This window comes from Rhinatrema bivittatum, chromosome 11 (genome assembly GCF_901001135.1).
Source record: "Rhinatrema bivittatum chromosome 11, aRhiBiv1.1, whole genome shotgun sequence".
Lineage (NCBI taxonomy): Eukaryota > Metazoa > Chordata > Amphibia > Gymnophiona > Rhinatrematidae > Rhinatrema > Rhinatrema bivittatum.
The window spans coordinates 37,959,033-37,974,926 of NC_042625.1; the positions used below are offsets into that span (position 1 = coordinate 37,959,033).

Here is a 15,894-nt window from a genome sequence, read left to right on the forward strand (position 1 = left end):
TATAATACCCGAATGTAATCCACTTTGATGTACACTTTGAAGTGCCGAAAAGTGGAATCTAAATTAACCAAAACTATTTAGCACTTTGTGAAATAGGCAAAGATTCTGGAACTGCACTAACTTTATTGAAAATAATACAAAGAAATCTTAAATTTAAATGCCAGCACTGCAGTTACCCCCTCAGTTGTGGACAGCACAAATGCAAGGTGGAACTCTCTGGATAATGTAGTAAGATAAGGTGTGACCATCCTTCAGCCGCTGCCAACAAAATCAAACTCTGGTGATTGAAGACCAATCAGGCATTCTATCCAATCTGGTCCTTTACCTCCTCAAATGTGTCACTGAATTTAACTTCCAGTTTGAAGGTCTTGTCATAAGTCTGTATAAATATGGATTGTCTAAAAAAAAAAAAAAATGTAAAGCAGAACATATTTTAGATAGATTTGCCAGGAAAAGTGCTACATCTACCATGGTCCTTACAAAGTCTTGGAGAAATCAAATCCAAATTAGAAGCTAAGGACCTTGGATATATCAGACATCACCCCTTGGCATACTGGTATAATTTGCTTGGATTTTAGTCATAAATCTATGCACTAATTAAGACATCCAACCTGCATACCAGATGGAAAAACAAAAATCTTTAAAAACAAAATCCTACACCTAACTTCATGGGGAGAAAAGAAAACAAAAACAGCAACTGCCTAATAGGTGGATTGTGTCCCATTTGCAACTTCATTCCTGTAACAGCAGAGAACCCGTCTGACTTAAGAACATGCCATAATGGGTCAGACTAAGCATCCATCAAGGCCAGTATCCTGTCTCCAACAGAGGCTAATTCAAGTTACAAGTACCCAACCAATTTCTGTTAGAGGAATGGGGAGCTGGTAGATCCAGTCTGACAGGTGTAAAGATTTAGCCTTCCAAATGGGTTCATTTGAACCAGTAAAAGGTGTTAAATCTATGCTATTCTACTGTGCAGGTTGCAACCCATTAATGGGTAGGGAAATTTTGAACACGCTACACAGGAGAGAAAGCTCAGGATGTCAGAGGCAGCACTTCCTGGACAAATGCACTACACTTTCACATAATTACAGAAAGTGAGAGGATGCCTTTGTTGCATCCGTCGCTGCTTGACGCCCGCACTCCGCCTTCCTTATCTCTGTGGCAACTCCCTCCGGGTCTGATGGACGGCTGGCTGCCGCAGCGTCTCCATGCCGTCTCCCTCCGGCGTCCCCGGACCGGCTCGACGTTGCAGATCCGCCACCTTGCCTGATGACCTAGGGCGCGCGTGCTCAGATTGAAGTACCAGCAAGGGCGCGAACCTCAGGGGCATCCCCCTGAGATGACGTCATCCGCTTCCAATATTTAAAGGTCTCTAATTCACTATCTAATCAAGTTAGCAAGGAGAGGATTCGGATATGGAATCGGCTACGTTTCCTCCAAGCTACTCTGCCTCCTCGGACTTACCAGAGGTCCCGCTCCTCGGGGGCCTCGCTCTTTTCTTTACTTTCAGATTACAGATAGGAACCGGTACTCGCTCCTCGAGGGCCCATGTTCCTGGACACTCTGAAGATTCTCTACTGCCTGGAAGCTATTGCTACTACAAACAATTGTGAGTTACCATCGCTTTCTCAGAGCTTTCCCTGGAACAAAGTACTCTCTCCTCGAGGGCCTAAACCTTTCCAGCTCCTGAGCTTCCTTGAGACCTTATGTGAGTTTGTCATCTAGTTCTGTTCATGAACCTTGTCTACTCTGTCTACTCACTTTCTACAGTTTCTCAACAGCTCAGCCATCCTGGGATCACGGTTCCAGTGCCTGAGGGAATACAGCCCTGCCGGGCATATCAGCTCACTACTGCCACCTCTGGTGGTTTCAAAAACCTGTTTAATAAAAGAACTAATGTGTGTCTGTCTCCATACTCAAGCCTAGCCAGTGGTCCCTCTCAGGATATCCTCCCGGGGGCGTGGTCATCTGCCACCAGCCCAGGGATCCACCCACTCTATATCAGATTTAACAAATTGCTAACTCCCAGCTCTAACACAGAGCTTTCACATCAGCCTTTTAGACTTATTTCACACCTTGAACTAAGCATTATCTATCTGTTTACAGAATATTTTAATCTGAAAAATAATACCATCTGATTGGTGGTAAACACAGAGGAGGTGATTTTCAAAGGAGTTACACATGTAAATGTAACATACTATTAGGCTGATACAGTAAAAGTTGCGGGAGAGCGGGCGAGCACTTGCAAAGGCCACTCTCCTGTGCGCAATTTAGTATTGGCCCCGCATGCAAATGAGGGCCCCCGGTAAAAAGAGGTGCTAGGGACACTAGCGCGTCCCTAGCACCTCTTTTTTGACAGGAGTGGCGGCTGTCAGCAAGTTTGACAGCCAACGCTCAATTTTGCCGGCATCGGTTCTCAAACCCGCTGACAGCCACGGGTTCGGAAACTGGATGCTGGCATAATTGAACATCTGGTTTTCAAACTGCGAGCTGATTTAAAATTTATTTATTTTTTTATTATTTTTAACTTTTCAGACTTCCGACTTAATATCGCCATGATAATAAGTCTGAGCATGTACAGAAAAGCAGTTTTTTTCTGCTTTTCTGTACACTTCCCCGGTGCTGGCAGAAATTAATGCCAGCAAATTTCTGAAAATAAAATGTGCTTCTTGGCCTCACATTTTACTTACTGAATCGCGCGGAAATAACTAAATAGGGCCATCAACATGCATTTGCATGTTGCGGGCGCTATTAGTTTTGGGGGGGGGGGGGGTTGGACGCGCATTTTCGACACAGCTATTACCCCTTACTGAATAAGGGGTAAAGCTAGCTCGTTGAAAACGCGCGTCCAAACGTGGGTTAACAGTGCGTTCCGCTGGAGCGCACTGTACTATATCAGCCTATAATCTTCAAAAACCATTTGCCCACGTAAGTGCACTTAATGCGGGTAAATCCTATGGGCAATTCGATGGCATATATTGTAGCAAGTTTCAAAAGCCCCTTATATGCCTAAAGTACATACACATGCAAAACCCAGGTTTCGATAAGTTCTTGGAGGAGAAGTCCATTAACGGCTATTAATCAAGTTTACTTAGGGAATAGCCACTGCTATTAATTGCATCATTAGCATGGGATCTTCTTGGTGTTTGTGTAATTGCCAGGTTCTTGTGGCCTGGTTTGGCCTCTGTTGTAAACAGGATGCTGGGCTTGATGGACCCTTGGTCTGACCCAGCATGGCAATTTCTTATATTCTTATGTTCTAATCGTGTAAATGCTTTTGAAAATCAGGCCTACGGGGAGCAATTTCCAGTAGCGCCTTGGTGCAGAGTCTGTTGGTAGTAGCCAATTCTCAAACAAAGCTATGCAGATTATTTTTCTTTTGAAAATGTTCTTATGGAGGTGCACAGACACAGGAGCCCCCAGAAACTCTGCCCCTGCTTTTTCTGCTGAGTACACACCTAGATCTGAAAATGCCACTCTGTATGGGTACCTTATTCCCCCGGCACACAGCTAGAAGCGCCTGCGGTGTGAACAGGGGCGAATTGACCTATCGGGGGATCAGGCTTCCTCCAGTGGGCTGGTCACTCCTGTCACGTGATTTATTTTTTTTTTGTATTATAAAGTTTCCAGCCAAAGTGAAGTGGGGCTTCTGTGGCCCGAAGAGAAACTTGTGGAGCCGGGAGAATGGCCTGCAAGGCCGCGGCAGAGCCCATCTTGCCGTGGCAGAAGAAAGCCATGCAGGCCGGGAGAGAACCTGCAAAGCCGCGGCAGAGCCCATCCTGCCGCGGCCAGAAGAAAGCCATTCCGAGGCCAGGAGAAAGGACTGTAAGGTCACGGCAGAGCCCATTCTGCCGCGGCCAGAAGAAAGTCATTCCGGGGCCAGGAGAAAGAACTGTAAGCAGGGCCGGTGGAAGCACTAGGCCATTGCCTAGGGCGCTGAGCCGCTGATGGACCTCATCCCACTGGCAGCTGAGCGGTTAACTACTGCTGTGCTGTGTGCCGGATACATACAGCAAGAAGATCGGCAGGGCCATGGTGGAGCTCACGACACCACGGCCTGAAGAAAACAGTCACGTCTAAACATGCAGGTGCTCCTCCTCCTTCCTGCCCGCGCGGCCCCGGAAGAAAAATGTTGCCGGAGCCGCACGGGCAGGAAGGAGGAGGAGCATCAGCAGCATGCAGAAGAGGAGCAGTGCGGCCCGAGAAGATCAGGGCCACTGCAGAGCCCATCCTGCGGCGACCCGCGAAGAGGAGGCCCAAAAGTGAGAGAGAGGCTGAGGGTCTGTAGAGTGTGACTGTGTGCGTGTATGAGATGAGTTGAGAGACTGTGTGTGGGAGTGAAAACCTGAATGTTTGCAGAGACAGCATGTGCTAGTGAGAGACTGTGTGTATTAATGATTGTATGAGAGAGAGAGCATGTGACAGTGAGAGCCTGTGTTTGCGCAAGATAGCATGTGGGAGTGAGAGAGAGCCTGTGTGTGTGAGAGTCAGACAGTATGTGCAAGAGAGACTGTGTATGAATGATTGTATGAGAGAGAGCATGAGCCTGTGTGTGTGTGTGTGAGAGAGAGAGAATGAGAACCTGACTGTGTGTTTGAGGGAAGAAGACAGATGGAGAGAAGAGAAATAGAAAAAAAGACAATATAAAAGGAATTGGAAAAAAAATAAGAAAGGGAAGGTGGGAAAAAAAAGCCTGTGACCAACCAATTAGAAAACTAAGATCAGACAGCAAAGTTAAAAAAAAAAAATAGATTACTTTACACGGATTGGCACATGTAATCTTTGGGAATGTGCAAGTGTAGCACTTTCTCTATGCGGATCTCACAATGTATGAGATCAGCATGGAGGAACTGGAAGCCCACGGGGCCTGCACAGGGGAGGCAGCAGAATGGGCTTCAGTGCCAATAGCAGCAATCAGCACCTCCCCAATAGCCACACAGCAGCAGTGACAGTGGCAGCAGAGGAATGAGAGAGGCTCTGAGGTTGCTGGCAAAAGAAAGAGAGGGGGTCTCTGCCTTTAGTGCGTGCATGTGTATGAATGGGAGTCTGCCTGGGGGTGTATGTGTGTGAATGCATGGGTGCCTGCCTGAGGGTATGTCTGTGTATGAGAATGAATGGGTATCTTCCTGGGCTTTGTATGTGTGAGAATAGGTGCCTGCCTGTGTGTGATGTGTATGTGTGTGTGTGTGACTAAATTGGTGCCTGCCTGGGGGTCTGTGTGTGTGAGAATGAATGTGTGCATGCCTGGGGGATGGGGAAGGAGTGGTGGGAAAATGAATGGGAGCCTGCCTGGGGTTCAGTGTGAGAATGACTGGGAGCTTGCCTGTGTGTGTATATGTGAGAGAGCCAGTGAGAGTGAGAGCATGAGTGTGTATGAGAAAATCCAGGGGAGTAAGAGAGAGAGTGTGTGTGGGGGGGGGGGGGGGGGAGGAATGTCTTACAGCCTGAGAGTGTGTCAGTGTCTGTGAGAGCGACAGGTTATGGCTGCATATAAGAGCATGAATATGTATGTATGTGACAGTGTATGTGTGAGAGAGAGAGAGGATAACCTCCTAATCCTCGACAATATCAGGGTGACTGGAAATCAAGAGCTCCCATGTATGGACAGCAGGGGCTTTTTAAAATCCTTATTAGTTTTAATTGGTTGTGTGTTATTTGATATATGTGCTGTTTTGAAATATTTTATTGGTGTTTGGGAAATTGTAAAAATGTATATGATTTTAATTAATAGAAATTCTATTTATCAGTAGTTTTAAAGTATTCTTTTATTAGTATGGTTTTACTATTATAACTGATGCTTTATGTTTCTTGATTTTATTTGTTTTATGAGGAATGGTGGTTCTGTTTTTCCATTGTTAATACCCAGAGTCTTGCTTCTTGGTTTCCATTTCAGTTTTTTCTAATTTGTGCTCCTTTATTTTGTATTCTGTATTTGGTGAGAGTCTGTCTCTGCTCTGAGTGTGACCATGATGAGAGATTCTGCTAGCATAGGGATCTATAGCAATCGGGTTTGTTTTGTTTCCTCAGTAGGTGGTGTATTGTTATCCTAGGACCCAGTGTAATATTTACCCTTGCATATTCACAGGTAAGGTTATTGTTGTTTGAGTTCTTGGCGTTATTACTGTTATGTTGCGATGGGATTGCAGTATAGATTTTGAGTGTCTTTTTTGCGGGGTTTTGTGTTAGTTCACAATGTGTCTGGCAGTGGAAGGTGTTTGTGCTGCTGTTACTGTGAGGTGACACCAGAATTTGAAAATATCTTAGTATGATGAGCTGTAAGGGAAACATTCAAGCTCCATTGTTTGGGGGAATTTCAGTGGATGCACAGAGTTACAGAACTGGAGGTGCAGGATTTATATTGACATTCTGTCCCTTCCTATATATTCCAGACTTCACTCTCATAGCCATATAGAATTAGTTGAATGAGGCTATCAAATAATTATATAGTGTGAAACTGGCCAGCTTTTTAAAATTACACAGAAGACCCTTTGGACTTTTTTATAATCAATTTTAAAGCAGGATCCATGCTATAGAGGTGGGTGTGATGAAAAAATGTCATTTTGGCTCCCCCCCAAATTCTTCTGTCTAGAGACACCACTGATTTTCGGTGACCTTAAGCATTAGTACAAGAAGGATTATGGGGGGAATGCTGGAGAGGCACACACATGCATTGGCCCCCGGGCGCCGGAGACCCTTGGTGCACCACTGGGAGGGTGTGAGTCATATGGGGCCGCAAGTGGTGGTAAAGAGGAGTGGAGAACCTGCTCACGACCCAGAAAACCACACAGTCAGCGGGCGTGATCGAGAATGAGGTAGGAGTCGGGGCCGAGACCGGGGGGGGGGGGTGGCGGCGCAAGGGTGAAGGCTCGCCTAGGGCGCCAAATCCCCTTGCACCGGCCCTGACTGTAAGGTCCCGGCAGAGCCCGATCTGCGGGGCTGCTGAAGAGGACCTGCGTGCAGGGCCGGTGCGCCACCAGTCTGGGGGCGGCGATAGCATGACTTCTCCTTCTTCCTGTCCGCACAGCCCGGAAGAGGAAGGGGTGGGTCCACGTGGGCGGGAAGAAGAAGAGCGCTGGTCGGTGCAGGAAGAGGCAGCATTGGCTCAAAGTTCGCGCAGCGTCCAAGAAGCAGCAGCAGCAACAGCGCCTCAGCCTCCACCTCTACGCAAGCGCATCCCCCGGGCCATCTCAGGAAGAGGCATCAAGGGCCAGAGGAAAATCAACAGCGATACCTCCCTCTCCCCCCACGGCCTCAAGAAAAATTAAGAGGTCCTCTGCCATGGGGGCTGAAAGAGGAGGCTGCTGCTGTACTTCTACTGGGGAGGGGGGAGGAAGTGAATGAGTGAGAGCATGTATGTGTGGGTGAAAGAGCATATCTGTCTGTGAGAGCATGTGCTTGTGCATGTGTGTGTGAGAGCATGCATGACTGTGTGTATCTGTGAGATTATATGTGTGTGTGTGTTGCTGTGCCTGAGAGCATGTTTGTGTGTGTGTGTGAGAGCATGCGTGTTTATATGAGAGAGAGAGATTGGGAGGAACAACCCCTCACCTCTCCCCTGCTAATCCACAACAATCTCAGGGCATCTGGAAATCAAAAGATTCCAGGTATGAACAACCAGGGATTTTGTTATCCTTTTAAAGTTTTAAGTATTGCATAGTGTTTGAAATATTTTATTGGTCTGGAAAATGTATACGAGTTTTCAATTATTAGATGTTGTTCTATTTGTCAGCTGTTTTGAAATATTCTTCTTATTAGTATGGTTTTACTTCTATTGATCCTTTATATTTACTGATTTTGATGTTTTTTATGGTATTGTAATATTTCTGTTTTTCCGTTGTTGCACTGCACAATGGTCTGGCCTGTTGCGGTTAACAGTTCAATTTTTGTCTGAATGTTTGTAATAATACTTTATGGTTACTTTATTCTGCATTTTTGTGAGGGTCTGATTGTATTTTGCATCTGTGACTGAGCTGACCTATTCTTCTAGTGTGGAAGCTCTGTGTAGGGATCTGTAACAGTTTGGATTTTTCTGTTTTCCTAACAGTAGGTGTATTGGCTTTTTAGGGTCTGGTGTACTAATCCCAGTGTTGCCTTTTCATAAGTAGGGTTGTTACTGTTTGCGTGCTGGCAGTTATTGCAGTTTTGATATGGAGATTTATTGTATTTAAATTGTAATCCATTTTACTTGTGGCTTTCTGAGGGCAAAGCTCATACCCAATGCACATTACAATAGACCTAATACCAATTCCAAGGGTCTTTTTTTTACTTTTTTGCAGGGTTTTTCAGCACTCCATACAAGTATAATATACATGTTGTAAGCAATATTTTTACCTCACAAGATGTTTATTTTGGAGATATTTTAGCTCAATTCCATCAGGTTCCAGAATTAATATGGCATGCTTTTGGGAGCTGTTGACATGTGCTGCAGGGAAAGGGCTGGTTTTGAAAAAATCCCCCAGGCCTATATTTTCCTGCAATCCACCACTGGTGCATATATATGTAAATTATAATATGTGTGTAATTGGGTACCCAAGGGCCAGTTGGAGAAAAATCCCTCGGGCCACTACTTTCCCACAATCCGTCCCTGGGTGTGAACCCCACCTGGAAGCTTCAGGTGCTCTGAGGTGGGAGATTTTCAGACAGGTTAATTTGCCTGAGCAAATAGCTTTGAAAATGGTCCCCGGGACATACAAACAACATTCAGGCTGAAAACTTACCGCGGCGCCACATTTGTGTACGGATCCCCTGTGCATGCATCGCAGACATCCGGAAAACCAGAGCCTCTAGGAGAGGGTTGGGAGCCGCTGCATTCCCAAACCTGAAATTCTTTGCAGCTGGAGAGGCAGAAAACCACACAATATTCTGCTTTAACTTGAAAATCCATTTCTCTTTTTGTTATATTTCAGGCACTTGCGAGATGGGGAGGGGAGAAGTTGCAATCAGTAAAATCGTTTCTCTGTCATACGTCTAATCTTTACTTAATCCCTTACCCACCGGATCCGAAATACAAGGAAAGCTGTTTCCCTTATTGGAACGTCAGTTTTTCCATATTTTGTAACCCCTGGAAACTTGGCCTTATCTTTGCACAAGATCATGGAATTAAATGGAGTCCATGAATAAAAGTAAAAGCCCAAGCATGTGCCAGCACTGTGTGGTTGCATTGGTCCCCTTTATGGCAATAAAGGAGAACCCAAGTATTAGAGAGAGAGAGAGAAATCTCGAGATAGAGCTGAGCTGATCCTTTTATCTGCACTTTCCGAAGACGTTTCTTGTCCATTCTTTAACCCCCCCTCTTACCTTCTCTACCTGACCGCTGATAATAGTTGGTAGCAGCAGGCGCCCGGCACCGGGAGACGCTGCTTGGAGACCGCCGTCCACCCCCGGCAGAAACGGATCCGGGGGGGCTGTGATACAACTGGAAAAGCAGCTTCTCGGCATCGTTCGCCCGCTTTTTATTTGTCAGGGAATCGCCCTCCCCCGTACCGCCCGGACAGTGTGGAAGCTACGTTCTGACAGAACCGAGAAGATCCACCCCCAGGTCAGAGAGGGGGCAGCCGGGAGATGTAGTTCCCAGCTCCGGAGCCGGGGCTGTCCTGCTCCCGACGGCCGCTAGAGGGTGAGGGAGAAGCGCGAGAGCAGCTCCTGCTGCTAGTTTTAGATCCCAGTAGCTAAGCGTGAAGAGTACTGGAGGAGTTCAGTTTAGGCCACTTGAAACTGAACTACAGATCGAAGTTAATGCAAAACAAGCAGCCAGTATCTTCTGCCCCCCCCACACGCCGAATCAATGCACTCTGTTGGTAACCCATCGACCTCTGCATTTAATTTGTTGATTTTTAAACTACCTTTTCGCATCGATGATTTATTTATTTATTTGTAAACATTTATATGCCGCATTATCCAGTGTCCTAGGCAGTTTATAACCAATCATGAAAAAAACACAGTAAAAATAAACGATTACAATTGACCCGATAATGTGGTTAAACTAAATTCCTGGTACAGTAGTATATTCTGACACGAAAACAGTCTCATGTTATTTATAACGGTGTCTATGGTCCTTTTTTTTCAAAATAAAAAGCTTCTCTGAACAAGTGAACATTCAATTGTTCCCTGAATGTGGATCGACATGCCTGCTTTCTTAATGTTATTGGAATGTGATTCCATAATAGTGAACCTGATACTGCTAACAACCGTTGACATATCTAGTAAGCACTGATTTTCGGATCTTAGGCTCCTAGATGGCCAATAGATTTTTAAGAAAGTGCTAATGCATAGTGGAGTAGCATCATTCATGGCATTATGTACCATGCAGATGATTTTGTATTGCATGCATCGCTCTGCTGGGAGCCAATGCAAGGTGCATAGCACTGGACTAATGTGTTCAGATCTGCTGGTACTGATTAGAATCCTGGCTGCCTAATTTTGGATCATTTGTGATGATTGCAGAACATAGTGTGGTAATACCAAGTAAATTGATCATCTGTACTCGATATCACGAGAGCCTAAAGTATTGAGCAAAAATCTGGAATGTCTAAATAAGGTTTGAGACTGTGTAACATTCTAACTTCCAATATGATTTTTGAATTATCCCTTTCATGTGAATCTGAAATGAGAGCATTCTATCAAACACAACTCCTAAGTTTCTTGCGTGACTCAGTATAGGAATATCCTGTGTATGAAAGGAAAAAGTGGAAGGAATTTACAAATTTGAGTTTCTACTCAGATATACTGTTTTGATTTTGGAAGCATTTAATGCTAGTTGATTGTGGGAAAGCTCAAGTATTAATTGCTAATAAGTTATGGAAAGTAATCCCCAGGTAGTTGAGGGATCTGATGAGACAGGGAAGAAAAACTGTATCAGCGTAAATGCGATATTGTAATTCTAAACCCGCCAGAAGTTTACGTAGCGAACATAAATATATATTGACTAGGAGAGCAGAGAGAGAGGAGCTCTCGGGAACTCCTGTCTCTAATGGGAACCATGACTTTAGGGTTATGGACCCTTGGGCCGGCTGAGACAGTGGATGTTACGCTGTGGGAACCCACAGGAAGCGTCACAACCGGGAGACGGCACGGAAGAGACTCTGGAGGAGCTTCACCACTGGAAGCCCGAGGTGAAAAAGTGAACAAGCTGTGTGTCCCTCAGGTCCACTTTTACTTTATTTATTCATTTATATTCTTATTTCATTTTTTAATTTCTTAAAAATAGAGTTGAAAGAAGTGTTTCTGCTGACAAAGCTATCACTTTACAAAGGATATGCTGCAGAAGATCCAATTTTCCAGCCAGCATACTTTAAATGTATACTACAGACATATACAAGCCAATTAACATACCCTAACGATCATGGTCATTTAAAACTCAGATTTGACATTAAACACCCAAATACCAACCCCACAATTGTGTTCAAATACATTATTAAGCTCTCCCCACCATCCCATGCAAGGTCATCTGTTACAATGTGGACTGTGGGTTCCATCATAACTTCAGTTCCAAGATCGTGTTAAACAAGCAGGAACAGAATGGGCAGACAAATGTAAGGCACTGCATGACAATCATTGGTTATTTCCATGGTTTCTAAAGACTGAAGGCTGCTCTGGGTAAATCGATTTTAAACACAAACATCCCTGCCATGAACATAACCTGCACCTTTACCTAATAGGATGCAGCAACTTCCACTTGGTGTCGAGAATATGAAGATAGACCCAAAAAACAAAGCGGAAGCCGATCCAATATTGCTGGAGCAAAAAACCAAAAGAGATGATCGGTGTATCGAATGACTTTTACTAGACTTGCCTGACTCTGGCCGAGTTTCGCTCACATAGGAGCTGCCTCAGGGGCTACTGAGAACAAAATTAAAAACAAAATCAGACCACACATATATAAGACATATCAAACATAAATGTATGTACACCTATAAAATTAAACTGTCATGTCTTTATTTATTTAAAATCTTTTCTATACCGTCATTCAGTATATTACAGTCACAACGGTTTACATAGAAGCACATATAGTAAATTGTACATGCATCTGTTCCTATTATTAGTAATGGAGGTGCCTGATAGGCTTGGTAACATAGTTTCACAATAATGGCTATGTGTTGAGTGTTGTCTAATCTGACCTGTGACTACAATAAAGACAGTTAGATTAGACATTCAATTATTTATTTATTTATTTATTTTTAATTCTTATATACCGACATTCCTATATGAGATACAGATCACACCGGTTTACAGTAAAACAGAACAGACGCGAGTGAGCGATACATTAAACAATAAGTTAAACATTAAGTTAAGTTACATTAAACAAGAGAAACTTTCAAAGGAAAAACAATTGGGAGTTCCAATTAAAACATTAGAAACATTAGAGCGTTGAAACATGGGGAGATTAAATCTTGGATCATTGAACTTTAGAGACATTTGTTAACTTCAGCGATGGGTTAAAGGAATGATAACAATAAAATTAGATGTGAAAAACAAGGGGAAAATTAAACAGGGGGTCAGGGAAAAAGATGTATTAATAAGAGCAGGAAGAAGGGGAAGGCATGGGCAGGAAGTCATGAGATAGGGGGTGGTAAGCACGAGTAGAAGTTTGAGCCCTGGTTGAGTCCTTTGAACGGTGTCAGGGAGCTCTTATGTTTCCGGGAAAGCTTGTCTGAAGAGCCACGTTTTTAGGTATTTCTTAAATGTTTGATGGCAGCGTTCAAGGCGTAAATCCGGTGGCAAGGTATTCCAAAGAGTAGGCCCTGCAGTCAATAATGCCCGTTTTCTTAGAGTGGACTTGGCTGGAGGGGCATACAGGGAGCCTTTATACGCTCTTCTAATTGGTCTATCTGAGACATGTGGACGTAATTGAGAACTAAGTTTAAGTGGGGCGATGTTATTTAAGTCCTTGTGGATCATCATGAGGACTTTAAAAGAGATCCTAAATTTGACGGGTAGCCAGTGAAGGGAGTGAAGGATGGGAGTGATATGGTCTCTTTTATTTGAATTGGTAAGTATCCTAGCAGCGGCATTCTGGACCATCTGTAAGAGTTTGATAATTATCGCAGGGAGGCCAAGTAAGAGCGATTTGCAATAGTCTAGGGAGGAAGAATAGCCTAGTGGTTAGAGCAGTGGACTATATACCAGGAGACCTTGGGCAAGTCACTTTACCCTCCATTGCCTCAGGTACAAAAACTTAGATTGTAAGCCCTCTGGGGATAGAGAAATACCTACAGTACCTGAATGTAAACCGGTGTGATATCTTGATTGAGATTGAATGTCGGTATATAAAAATAATAAATAAATAAATAGTCTAATTTAGCAAAGATAATAGATTGTAGTACCAAACGGAAATCTCTAAAATGCAAGAGAGGTTTCAGTTTTTTAAGTACTTGGAGTTTAAAGAAACATTCTTTCGTAGAGTTGTTGACGAATGATTTTAAGTTGAATTTGTTGTCAAGCCAAACCCCTAAGTCTCTGACAGAAGGGGAGAGGTTGATAACTGTTTTGGCGAATTGAGAAGCGCTGGGTGAATTGAGGAGAGCTTGGTTTTCATCTGGTGAAATGATGAGGATCTCGGTCTTATTTGAATTGAGGATGAGGTTTAGGCTAGAGAGAAGAATGTTGATCGATTGTAGACAACTGTTCCAGTAGGCCCAGGTTTTTTGAAGTGAATCTGTAATTGGGAGAAGAATCTGGACGTCATCAGCGTATAGGTAAAACGTTAATTTTAGATTGGATAGTAAATGGCAAAGTGGAAGCAGATAAATGTTAAAGAGGGTGGGCGAGAGGGATGATCCTTGTGGGACTTCCAGTTTGGATTTGATGGCGTGTGATTCCTTATTATTGATCCTGACCTTATACGATCTATTCTCAAGGAACGACTTGAACCAGCTGTGTGCCACTCCTTGGATACCAATGTTTGATAGATACTCCAGAAGGATAGAGTGATTAACAGTATCAAATGCTGCCGATAGGTCGAGTAATGCCAGAAGGTATGTTTGTTTTCTTTCCAGATTAAGAAGGATGGTGTCCGATAGAGAGGTTAAAAGGGCTTCAGTGTTTTGGGATTTTCGGAATCCAAACTGGAATGGGGAAAGAATGTTGTTCTTCTCCAGGTATTCTGACAATTGTTTGTTTACAATTCTTTCCATGATCTTGGAGATCAGAGGTAGATTCGCTATAGGACGGAAATTTGCAGGGTCAGAAGTTGGAAGGTTGGGTTTTTTTAGTAAGGGTTTGAGGATGGCTAATTTCAGTTGGTCAGGAACCCTTCCTTGTGTAAATGAGCAGTTAATGATATCCGCTATAGATTTTGAAATAACGTTTGGGATGGAGAGAAGAAGATTGGAAGGTATTGTGTCCAATGGGTGTGATGAAGGTTTGAGCTTCTTAAGGATATTTTCAATTTCCTTGGAAGATGAGGTCTCGAAGGAATTTAGAGTGCTGTTACAAGTGAGTGTTGAAATGCTGGGGGGGAGGCATGTCGGTACGGAGGTAGAGAGGGGCTTGATGAGGTTAGCTATCTTGTTCTCAAAGAAGATAGCCAGCTCTGTAGCTTTATTAAGTGCTTGCTCTTCAGGTATGGTAGGGGGAGAAGGTTTTGTAAGCGATGAAACATAAGAGAATAGGGCTTTAGAGTAAAAAATGAAGTGGTGAATTTTTTTGGAGAAGAAGTCTTTCTTGGCTCTGAGTGTAGCATTCCTATAGGCGTTAAGGTAGTCTTTATAGATTGATAGATTTGTAGTGGAAGGTGTCTTGCGCCATCTATGCTTCTTACTACGTAGCTCTTGCTTGAGTGCTTTTAGTTCCGGGGTGAACCAAGGTTTCCTATTGTCATGGGGTGGGTGAAGTAATTTTGTGACAGTTGGGCAAGATTGTTCTGCAACCTTGGTAGTGATCCTGAACCAAGAGGTGGTGGCTGAGTGAGCGTCCGTGAGATCAAGCTGATCCAGATCTTTTGAAAGCAAATTGCTAAGTTGTTCGGTAGAGCATGGTTTCCTGAACTGAATTGTTGTTTTAGGGAAGACCGGCAAAGGGTGATCTTTGATTTGTAGCTCTGATGAGATGATCTGATGGTCAGACCATGGAACTGAGACCCCTGTCAGGCAGGTGGCGGTTGTGATGCCTTCATTAATGAAAATAAGGTCTAACGTGTGGCCCGCTTTGTGCGTGGGACAGCTGACAATTTGTCTTAGGCCTAAGAGGCTGAGTGCATTTAGGAGGATATCACAATTGGGGGATAGCGGTGTTGCGTCCACGTGAAGGTTGAAATCTCCCAATAGAATGGCTGGTTCGTCCATGTTTAGATGTTTGGCCGTAAATTCGATCAATGGGGAGGGGTCTGAGTCCAGATTTCCTGGAGGTGCGTAGACTAATACGAGTTGGAGATGGTCAGATTTGAAGAGGGCTAATTCGATGTTGTTTAATCTCTTTACTCAGATCAATTCCATAACGTTTGGACAGTCTGCTCTTGTGAGAGGTTCTGGGGTGCCATGGGTGAGAGGTTTGTGCCAGCCCTGTGCCAATGTGCCAAGGAAGAGATGTTGCCTTTGTTGGAGGGTAACGCATTAATGAGCCGCACGGCTTTTTCCTTCATTGTTCTGGAGGGAGGAAGAAGTGTTAGTGCAGCATTGTGCATTGAAGAAATGCTGGTGCAGGCAGCCTGTGCAACAGTGCAGACGCTGTGAGGGCAGGGGAGAGCTTCCTGAGATGCTGGAGACGTTGTATAAATGCAGGAGGGGCAGAGCAAGCACCACGCAGGGGGGGATGTTAGTACATTGGTCTATGCAAATGCTGAGGCGGAAGAGTCAGAGCAAACGGAAGTAGAGAATGACGAGCTGAGAAGCAGGAAAACCGGCTAGTGGTACGATTGGGGCAGAGAAGAGATAAAGTATTGGGGTATTCAGAAAG

The 15,894-nt window shown here is 44.2% G+C and overlaps 1 protein-coding gene across 3 annotated transcripts in view; it reads right to left on the bottom strand.

Annotated features, from left to right (window-relative positions):
• SCARB1 (scavenger receptor class B member 1) overlaps positions 1 to 9,494 on the bottom strand; it is a 167,943-nt gene extending 158,449 nt beyond the window's left edge. Inside the window, exons 1-3 of one of the 3 annotated variants that reach the window (XM_029619707.1) lie at positions 9,301 to 9,322; positions 8,721 to 8,837; positions 326 to 398 (exon numbers count right to left, since the gene is read on the bottom strand). Coding sequence is in view for 2 of the 3 variants with exons in the window: in XM_029619704.1 (XP_029475564.1) it covers positions 9,301 to 9,441 (141 nt within the window). In the remaining variant the exon portion in view is untranslated. Of the gene's footprint in view, positions 1 to 325; positions 399 to 8,720; positions 8,838 to 9,300 lie in introns of all 3 variants that reach the window. The other 2 variants (XM_029619706.1, XM_029619704.1) reach the window with 2 other exon arrangements.
• Positions 9,495 to 15,894: the final 6,400 nt, after the last annotated feature.